The sequence below is a fragment of the Salminus brasiliensis genome, chromosome 12 (assembly GCF_030463535.1).
Source record: "Salminus brasiliensis chromosome 12, fSalBra1.hap2, whole genome shotgun sequence".
NCBI classification, from domain to species: Eukaryota; Metazoa; Chordata; class Actinopteri; order Characiformes; family Bryconidae; genus Salminus; species Salminus brasiliensis.
This window is the reverse complement of record NC_132889.1, coordinates 13,118,340-13,128,943: the sequence shown is the minus strand read 5'-3', so window position 1 is coordinate 13,128,943 and position 10,604 is coordinate 13,118,340. Positions and strand designations below refer to the sequence as shown.

Below are 10,604 nucleotides of genomic sequence, written 5' to 3'. Positions count from 1 at the left end.
TTTAAACAGTTTTCTTTATTTACAAAAATATGGGTGCAAAACAACAGTAGTGACATAAGTAACATCACAAGCCAAAAAAAAACAAAACAAAACAAAACCTCTGCTTTCTAAGATGTTGGAACGCAGGGCATATCTGCACTGCTGTGTAAAATAATAATAATAATAATAATAATAATATTATAATAGCAACAAATACAGCTTTGAGTACGGTTGCCACAGCAACCATTATCGCTCTCATAGAGACACTCAAGCAACTCACGTGCCAGGCACGCAAGTGTCTGACAGAACGTTGTCCACCATCAGAAATGACTGAGTTCAAAACTGGAAATGTATGTTACAGAGAGGACGTTGGGAGTAACAGTGCGGGAAGCACCTGTTCACAGAAAGAGTAGTACATGGAACAGCACAATGGCAGAACGACAAGAGTATCCAGCACCAGGATGTGAGAACACTGCGGTGATGCAGATTTGGTCTTGGATGACTATTAAGTAAATGGTACTGCCAATTAAATAAAGCTACCTTGTGAGTATCCAAAGAAAACTTCAATTTTTTTCTTAATGGCTTTCCCTTTTCTTTTCTTTTTTTAACTGTGAATAGGTGTGGTAGCATCTCCACAGTGGAGCAGAAATTACTGTTGTAGATCAGCTGCCAGGTATAGAACACAAAGGCTAGCTGTGTGAGGTCTTATGTTAATTCACACGTCTTGTGTCACTCTGCTTTAGGGTTAATAAAGAAACAAGCTGAGCTGTGAGAACACCGCATCTCAATGTAAAGGCAAACGAAAGCATTAACTAGTGCCTAGGTCTGTTCCCTTCACATGCTACAAGCTTGAGGTGGGCAATATGACAATATTTAATTGTTATCGTAGTAAAATTTGTTAGCACTATGAACAATGCGCATATCAGAGAACATTCGCCAGAACTTCTCAACTGCATGGTTCATGGCGAGGCACATACTAAGCCCTGTTTTAAGAACTACAGCATGTTTTTAAATAAAATCATTGCACTAAAGCTTAAGTTCAAATTAGTTATAATTCTCGCAGTACTAGTGCAGTGTGATTTTCTGTGACATTTCACCTCTGACACACAAACAAAAAAACCCTTTATCGCCATTTTTGCAGTTTTTTTTCCCCCTTTTTCTCCCAATTTGGTACTGCTAATTGACTCACCCGTTTGTAAATCCCCCAGCACTAACAAAACACCCCCAACACACGACTTTTCAAACTGCCATCAGTCCGACTGACACGCTCGGAGGAAAGAACCCGGTCCCCAACTTTACCACATCAGCTAACAGATGCCTGTGCCAGCAAACACTGCTTAAGAGTGATAAGGACAGAGAGCGCCATCTACCCACCCGGAGAGAGCACTGCCAACTGTGCTCTCTCTGACTCTGATTCAGGATTCGAACTCGCGACCCCCTGAGTCACAGCAGTTGTGCATTAGACTTGCTGAGCAGTTTGCCCAATTTTTTACATAATGTGAATCATTGTGTCCCTTATTATGATGTCAATTTCATGATGGACCAACAGAAATGCTCAAAGATGTCTTGTAATAAAATATTTTTTACACAGACTTCCAGTATTTTTAAGTATTTTTTTTCTATTCCCCAATAACACTATGAGATTTTTGTGGACACATCAAAGTATCATGATATATTCATGTCATATTGCCCGCCTCTACTACAGGCATGACATTTTTAGGTATCCCTTTCAAACTCGAACCTGAAAGCCAGGTACGCTACACAGAAAAGAAGAACGGAGTACGACTGCCAGGACAGGACAGACACAACATATCTTGCACAAAAGGTTTGGTTCGCTTCACTTCAGGATACATTAATACAATACTAAGAAAGCTGTGTGGAATAACCAGCAAGCAAAAAGCTACTCTTACACACACACACAAAACACATTTAGGCTCCTTCATGTGCATCACATGGGTATCAACTCTGACCAAATGCTTTCATTACTATTCAAGCAAGCAAAAATATGAGACCATACAGCATACAATTAATGAAATGAATACCAGTGAATGAGTGCAAATTAATAGAGTAACATTCAACACGTTTGCATATAAGAGGTACTGCTGCAGCCATGAAGAGCTGCACAGATTAACTGACGACTGCAGAAGAGTAAAGTGGGACAGTTGCTTACTGACACAATGGTAAAGTCGGCTCCTAAAATCTAGCTTTTTTTTTTTTTATCTTCTTCCCCCCCATGAAGCACTTATGTTTATTTGTTTTATTGTTTTAAGTAGTTGTGTTTTAGAACACTTGGCACTCCTAGCATGTTCACCAGGGGAGGGAGCGCCTCCTCAACTCTTTGGACAGACCTCACCTCCAAAGCTGCCCTCTAATCGTCTACAGTGATGTTACGGAACAGGTAAGCCATGGATTCGCCATTGTGGATGCGGCGGATGGCCTCAGCCAGGATCATGCTGACGTCTACGGTCTTGATCTTCGGGCACTGCAGCTTCTGTACCTCGTGGGGGACGGTGTTGGTCACTACCACCTGCAGGAGAACATTCATTTCATTTCATGATTAAATTACACATTTTACATAAGCAAATCATGTGAAATGCTTTTGCGGGCAGGTCATTTTGCTTCATTTATTCATTCATTTATTTCTTTTTCAAGAAGTAACTGAACTGAAATGAAGCAGGAACTACACGGTCAGTACAGGAGTCACACCAACATAGTAGTGTGGGGCACGGTTAATAAGTTGGCCTGAGCACTGCTTAGACCACTACCAGAGAATGACAAAAGCCAAAGTCACTGACCCTAAAGGAAAACCTTGCAAAACATGTTCATCAGACTAAACAGAAGTATGATGAGTTATGTGCCACTCTACGCAGAGATGGTCAGGATAAGGACATGGACTGGGTGTGACTCAGAAAGACCCAAGTGACTCACTTCGTCTATGGCAGACTCCTCGATGAGACGTGGGGCGTCAGCAGACAGCAGGCCATGAGTCGCCATGATATAGATTTTATAGGCGCCTCTCTCCTTCAGTATCTCTGCTGCTGCCACAAAATCTTCAACGTCATCTATGATGTCATCCTAAGAGCAGGTAAACAATATTGCTATAGCTCAGAAGAGCTGTAGACACATGCATGGCACATTTCTGTATATATATATATATATATATATATATATATATATATATATATATATATATATATATATATATAATCTTTTATATATAAATGAGGCTTTTCAGTTTCATTTCAGTTAACATAGATAATTGAGGTTACTGTGGCTTTTAGCTCTTCACTTTTAACTAGGCATGCACCAAAATGACTTGGAATAAAGTCCTTTTATAATGACTTTCCTTGAAAGTTGAGAAGTTTCTTTTTTCTCCTGTGAAGCTTCCATATTTGGAGAAAAAAGGTTTTTGCACGACTGTGAGGATATGGTTAGCTATAGCTGGGGTATGCGAGGTCAGACAGAAAAGGCTGGTGTGACTGCAGATCTGCATTGCAACTAACCAGAATCTCCCATGATCTGAAATCAACTGATTACACCAGTAGAATCAGGGGAGCTCCAGCAAGGAAATGAAACCCTGTAGCTACTCTGGCCCTTCGCAGCCAAGACTGAGGCTAGACACCCCTATGCTATACCAGCATCTTGGGCAGGACTCTTAAATTTATATTCATCTTCCTCTGTAACATGATTCAGTTGTAACTTGCTCTGGACAAATGCCATAAATGTACCATTAAATAAACAACCATACCAGTATCTCAAACTTTTTTCACTTTAACCCAAAACGGCAAAGACAGATCACTGATTAATTGGTAACACCCAAAAGCCCCAAACAGAACCGGAACACAAAGCGCTTCACCTGTAACAGTGCAATTTTTAGTGTTGTATGTTTTTGGAATGCAGAAAACATTAAACAACCTTTTCTATGAATATACTAGAACTTATGAAAGAATGTGCTTTTAAAAAACAAATATTGGCACTGTGTAAATGATAGTTTTTTCACCGCAAAAAGACAACAGCAGCAAGCTTTTTTGTGCATTTTAATTTTTTTGCTTGTAAATTATATCGTACTTTGGTGGAAGCTAGCTATTATTAGGCGCAATTTTAGTACAAGACTAATAGTAATAATACACACATGCAGCTCTACTTACAATAATGATGGCAATGCGTCCTCCAACATCTCCCACCACTGTGATGGGTGGTTTCTCCTTGGCCATCATTACTACAAAGAGAAAGAACAGCAAGTCAGTGACAGAATCACCACAGAAGCTTCTGAAGAGGGACACCATTGTCAGTGTAGATTGGGTAAGATGGGTTAGAGTGCATAAAAAAATTACTTGACCTATTCTAACACTAAACCAGCCCAAAACCTCAAATAAATTGTAAATAAAAAGCTGCATCTGAAGAGCTGCACAAACTATAGTCGGTGTGCTTTAGTCTTTCATTTTTGAGTCTCTCATTCGTTTGATAAAGGTTTCATGCTTCCCATTTTACCCCACCTACAATCCAGCTTCAATCTGGAATGGCAGACTTGTTAGCAGCGCATGCCATGCAGAACTCAAAACATCTCTTTTCACCCAACATACCCAATCACAGAGGAGAATTTCTAGGAGGCTTCTGCACAAGAGCCTGTGACAACAAACTACACCGAATACACATAAACCAATCTTGTCCTTGAAAGCCAACAAGCCTGGCTTTAGCTAGGCCAGAACTCAAATTCATGGGGGGTGGTCAAGATTGCAGGGCCATTCTCATTCAACATCAAAGTCTTCGGTCAGAGGAGAGGCACAGGAGCACACAGAGAGCAAACACACTTGCGCACACACACGCTCCCTCACACACACATCTGCATATGGCTTAACACAGGGAGCAGATTGCAGGTTCTGAAGGGTTAAACGAGTTAAACATGCCTTCAACACATGCCTTTTATCTAGAGAGCAAAATATACTACAGCGACTTTATTGGAAGCCATAATGGGTTATAATGCTTCACTCTGAGCTGCACTCAATCAAACAACTCTTATGATACATTGCCAGTCTTCAATCAGACTTTAAATAGCTTCAAGAAAGCCAGTGGCCTTCTATAGGCCATTTTGTTAAACAGCCTTTATTTTAATCAAGACAAGAGACTGGCAAAGGATCATTATTATTTAAGTTTGTTAAAATGTGTGAAGCAAATCTTGAGCAAACCATTAGATAGCAATGCTCCCTACCCTGTTGTCCAGAGGAGAGAATGCATGCAAAATGTACATGATGACCAACATGAAATGGAAACCCCCCCCCTCCCCTCCCACCTCTCAAATGACGTTCAATTTCAACCCTTTACCCATTTTTACAGTCCAATGGTAGGTGTTTTTTTCTCAAGGTCATGTGTTTCCAAGGCCTTTCAATAGCCTTGGCCCATAAGCAGCTACAAGACCACTGCTCTAAAAGGTCTAGTCTACATAGTTCTCCACAAGCAGGCATGGATGTGTTGATTGGCAAGATGGGCCCTGATCGAAACCGATTGCATGAACATATCCTGGACAGATATTCAATGGTTCCATTGGTTTGTTAGGAAGGATGGTGGTTACGGAATATTCAGAATAGAAACACTTCATTTGAGGTTTCCCAATCCTGACTGAAAGCACTCTGAAGCCCACCGGCCTGCATGATTCCAGGATTCAGCTCTGTGAAATATAGTTACTTTCAGAGAACAGTAAGTGGCCACAGATGACCAGGCACTGAGAACCACCGAACAGCATGTGATACGTGATGCAGGTTTCAGCATCAAGTGATCTATTGAGATTAGACAGCCTTCAAATGATGGACAAATCGGTTTAGCGCAGCAGCCTTGCGTCTAAAGCCCTCAGAATGCTTTTGGCTGCAGGTATTGAGAAGCCTCGATCACTGCATGCACGCATAGAGGAACCATTTCAGTGCGGTCACTGCTGTGATCGGAAGCAAAGAGAGTTAACCATCGTACTTGGGAGCTCTATGCCTGGGAACGGAGCTTGTTGCTTGCCTATTACCAACAAATAAACATCACGTTAAATAACGTCCACATACATACAGCTCAAACAAAATAAAAACCCACAGATGACAGCAGGACTTTAACAATCCTCAACATTCGCTCAGGTTATTTTTCAGTGGGGGTTTCCCAGTTTTCTCCAGATTTAGTCATTGCCTGTTCCTACGCTAGATTTCTACAAGTGCTGGGAAGGTCAAGGCTAGCAGGAGATCCATCTGCGTCATGAGAACTGCGTCATGAGTCATTGGACAGCTGAACTTACTTTGAGGAAAATGCTAATGGTTAATGTTAATATGTAGGATATGGAAACATTGTACATTTTACAATGATTCTTGATAAACAGCATGTTTACAACGTTCATGTAAAGAGGAAATTAAAAATGTCTCAATTACATTCAAATCTGCACTGCTTAACCTCACCAGACTACTGCATTGCAAATACTAATAATTACTGAGGATTGTCAAAGTCCATGAGATTTACAAAAAACACAAATGAAAACACTGGGGTAAATATCTGTCAAGTAATATTAATTACACCAAAGCAATATAGTAGGTAGCCCAAAATACCTGCTCGTGACTTTGTTCGTGACTTAGATTTTTTTTTCATGTCAAAGCAGTGCAGGTAAGAAAATTAGTGTAGGCACCCAATCATTTAACACATGCAAGGCAAAGCAGTGAGAAGAAAAAATGTGTTTTGCAGAGAGCGCTTCAGGTAGGCTGTTAGTATTCAACTGCAATTTCTAGCTTGATTTTGTCCTCACCCCCAATCACGCTATATACAAGCTCAATTGAGTACAGTTACTAACTAATAACATTTATTCTAAATTTCATATGACAACCACTGGCTGAAATAAAGGTCCTATTTTGGCAAATTATCCAAGCTAAGGCCTTACTGAGAACATCATCTTTGAGCCTATCTACAGCCAGAAGAAGCAGTAGGTACTTACATGGCAGCTCCAGGCCAGGGTGGCCAGAGGTGTTGCGTACACAGGGAGGAGAGTGTCGCCCGTCGGCCATGTCTGATTCAGAGCACTGTGCTTCTCCATGAATGACAGCTAAGCCCAAACGCAGTCGTTCTGCATAAGACTGAGCCCTGCGGTTAGCACACAGAGAAAGAGGGGTTATTGTTTATCATCAAATTATTTCACTGATTTAATGCCCCAAAAAAAGACCATGCAAGGGGTCTTAAGCCTACATTGACACCAGCAATACAAGCGGTTACATTTTTAGATATTAACTATTAAATGTTTAATAAGAGTAATGTCAGATCTACAAATCTATAAAGCCATTCTAATTAGTCATAGGGCAACATATCTAATGTAATTATAAAAATTCAGTGACTCCCTTATGTATACATGCATTTTTACTAGTAAAAACTCCAGTTTCTGAGATGTACAGCTATGTTTTAGTAACAGAAATTGTGGTTCTAGAAATCTACACTGTAATTCTGACTAGTACAAACTACAGTTCTAGGTATCAATGACATTAACATTAGTAAACCCAATTGTAGATATTACAAAATTATATTTTAGAGATCTAAAACTGCACATCTCTGAAATGTATGGCAAGCCGCTTTAGCCTAAAATGTAAAATCACCGAAGATATCTGAAACTGCGGTTTATACTAGAAAAATGTAATTGTAGATATCCTTAACTTGAGTTTTTAATCCTAAAAAAATTATTGGCTTTGTTAATCTGTTTATCTGGTATTAGCACTAGTAAACATTTCCCAGCAGATACCTGAAATACGTTTCTCACAGTAAACACTGCATTACAGAGATTCAGAATTTGAGTTTTCACTAGCAAACAAAAAGTTAGGTATTGCTTGTATTGCTGCTGTGATTTTAGGCTTAAACAGACTGCCATATAAATGCACATTACAACTAGTCACAACTACATTAGAGATATTAGTATCTGAGAAATTAGCGTTGGAGTGAATTAGTATTTCCATTAGTTGTGAACCTGGAGCTTTTACTGGTCAGAATTACAGTGGTGTTATCTAGAATTACATTATATTACATTACATGAGGTGACATATTAATTAAAATACAATTTGAATATTTTGGTTAGTTAAAACAGGAGTCAGAAATCTGGTTGAGTGATAATATCGTCAGAAACATGGAAGATATACCTGATATGTCTATATGGAAAGCAGCAAACAGCCTTAGACAGCACAAGTGGTTACAAAAAAAAGTTGTAGATGTACAAACCTACCTTTTAGCAGCGGAAGGGGACTTTGCAACAATAATGGCATTTCTGTAATCTGGAACCTGTAGGAGGACACAATATATAGAATGACAATATTCGAACCCTCAAAGGTGATCAAAGGACAATTCCAACCAGTTACTTGCCTCTTCTTGAATGTACTGTAGAAGGAAAGGGGAGGCACGTAGATTGTCCACAGGGAAGCTAAAGAAACCCTGGATCTCTTTCTGATGGAGGTCCATGGTGATGATGTGGGACAAACCTGATTCATAACAGCAAACTCATGAACTCTATCAGTGACATGCAACAAATACACAAAGGGGGAAAAAAAGCTATCAGAATTACCACTTAGTTCATACACATGCACAACAACAGATTTCATTAACTTGAAATGCAAATGTGCTTTCTACATATTAAGAGTCTTGGTCCAGAGTTGGACCAGTTATTAAAATATGATCACTGTTTAACAATAAAAACAGATATACCTGCTTTGGCCAGCATGGATGCCAACAGTTTACACACTATGGATCCCCTCTTCCTCATCTTGCACTGCTTACTGTAGGGGAAGTACGGGATGACTCCAATGATGTTTTTGGCACAGGAGGTCTTGAGCGCATAGGCCATGACCAGCAGCTCCATGATAGCTGTGTTCACATCTCTGATAATTGCACAAACAGACAAGCAGCTTAAAAGTAAAACTAGGCCCTTTCACCCAGACTGCTGTTGGAGAAAAAAAAAAAAGTGAAACCATCACTTTACCTGGGAATTGTTTGGATGATGAAGATCGTTTGGCCTCTAACGGACTCTTTGACATCCACTCTGGTCTCTAGGACATTAGAATTGAATGAACTTAAGTCAAATTGAAGCACATAAGCACAGACCTATGCACAATGTTTAAGAATCGCAAAAAACAAAGCCTAGTTTGCACACAATCAACGTGAAATAGCTACACATTAATCCTCAACTCAGTGGCCGTGACATCACCTGTGTTGGCCTCCTGGTAGACCACAGATTTCCCCAACTCCACTCCAAGGCGCCTAAAGAGGAATGAGAAAGAAAGCTTGAATGTGAATCACAGTGAGAATAGAGGCTCAATCTTGTGTCTTAAACCATGACTCAGCAAGGCGATCATTCTGCGGCCTTCCCAAAGTCAGGTCAAACCCACAGTCAAATCGATAAGAGCGCACCAATCACTGTAGCTTCAGGCTTTACTCCCATTCTCACGTCCAGCAAGCTGAGCCAGGTTTAGAGGAAGGCTGTGTGCAAATCAGACAAGTGTGCGTTTTCATCTGCCGTTCATACACATCGTACCCGAAGTCTCCCATAAAAAACCATGCGACTGGGCCAGAACAGGGCAAAGTCCTCCACTCCGCTAAACACGTAGCTATGCTCTTTCTAGGCACGTTATAAATGATGGCTTGCTAGCTGTGAGTTCAGTCCAGTGAACCCAGACACATCAGTCGGAAACCTAGAGCTAGCTTAAAGTGACGGGCGGAGGATAGTACCAGCTAGCTATCTATATTTCAAAACCTTGTGTAGCTATTTAGCTATAACTAATACAGTAAACTGATTCATTGACCATTTTGTTAAAGCAAAACTAGCTAGCCTGGCTATGGATGAAGGAGCTGGGTTTGTTTGCTCTGCTCATTCAGACAGAGGTTAGCTAGCTCCAACTTTTTCTGGCTGGCTATCTAGCTAGCTACATCAGTTTAGCCTAACCAACCAGCACTAGCACACAGGCTATCTAGCTAAAATACTCATCAGCACCAGCTAGCTAGCTAGCTAACTATTAGATACCTTGTTATTATTGTTCTAATACTGAGAAAAAAATAATATAATAATAATTAAAAAAATAAAAACATCAGATACAACACTGTGTCTTTGACCTGGAGCTAGAAACTCGTCGTGGCGAATTTATCTAGCTAATAGCACCGTGTCTCTGTATCTGCTCGCTTCAAATCTCTTGAGACATTAAAATAGTCTGATATCAGCACAATTAGCTAAGTGTATTTAGATAGCTGTGTGCTAGATATCTATAGCTACATACTCAGTGATCTTCTTGGCGAGCTCAGTGCAGGCAGCGGTGGAGTTGGCGGAGAAGACGCGATAACCGCTTTTCGGGACGTTCATTCTTCAAGTTTGGACGGTCCGCTAGCCTAGCGGGAGCTAACAACAGCTGTAGCTCTGACAGGCTGAGAAAACGCGAGTCTGGCTCAGTTCAGGTGCGCTTTTTGTAGCTATCTAGCTATTTTCCTCGCGAAGTCGATCATTAAAACGTTGGCTAGCTAATGTTAGCTACAGTAAAAGCGAGAGGGCTAGGCTAGCTAACTAACACAGCCCCAGAGAGATGAAGACTGGACGCCGAGCAGGCTGTTGCCAAACAACCGCTCCGTTACTCCCCGCCCTCGAGCCGATG

General features: G+C 40.6%; 1 protein-coding gene across 2 annotated transcripts; it reads right to left on the bottom strand.

Moving 5' to 3' along the window:
* Window positions 1–10,580, bottom strand: LOC140574301 (phosphoribosyl pyrophosphate synthase-associated protein 1). 2 transcript variants are annotated; one of them, XM_072694087.1, is made up of 11 exons: window positions 10,236–10,580; window positions 9,173–9,225; window positions 8,948–9,014; window positions 8,674–8,846; window positions 8,335–8,450; window positions 8,198–8,253; window positions 6,932–7,077; window positions 5,941–5,979; window positions 4,128–4,198; window positions 2,908–3,054; window positions 1–2,506 (listed from the first exon to the last, which is right to left on the bottom strand). In XM_072694087.1, exons 1-11 carry the CDS (start codon window positions 10,316–10,318, stop codon window positions 2,348–2,350), a joined length of 1,110 nt encoding a protein of 369 aa, XP_072550188.1. In that variant the 5' UTR covers window positions 10,319–10,580; the 3' UTR covers window positions 1–2,347. The 2 variants fall into 2 exon arrangements, with proteins under 2 accessions (XP_072550188.1, XP_072550189.1); XM_072694088.1 differs by lacking the exon at window positions 5,941–5,979.
* Between the last annotated feature and the right edge of the window lie 24 nt (window positions 10,581–10,604).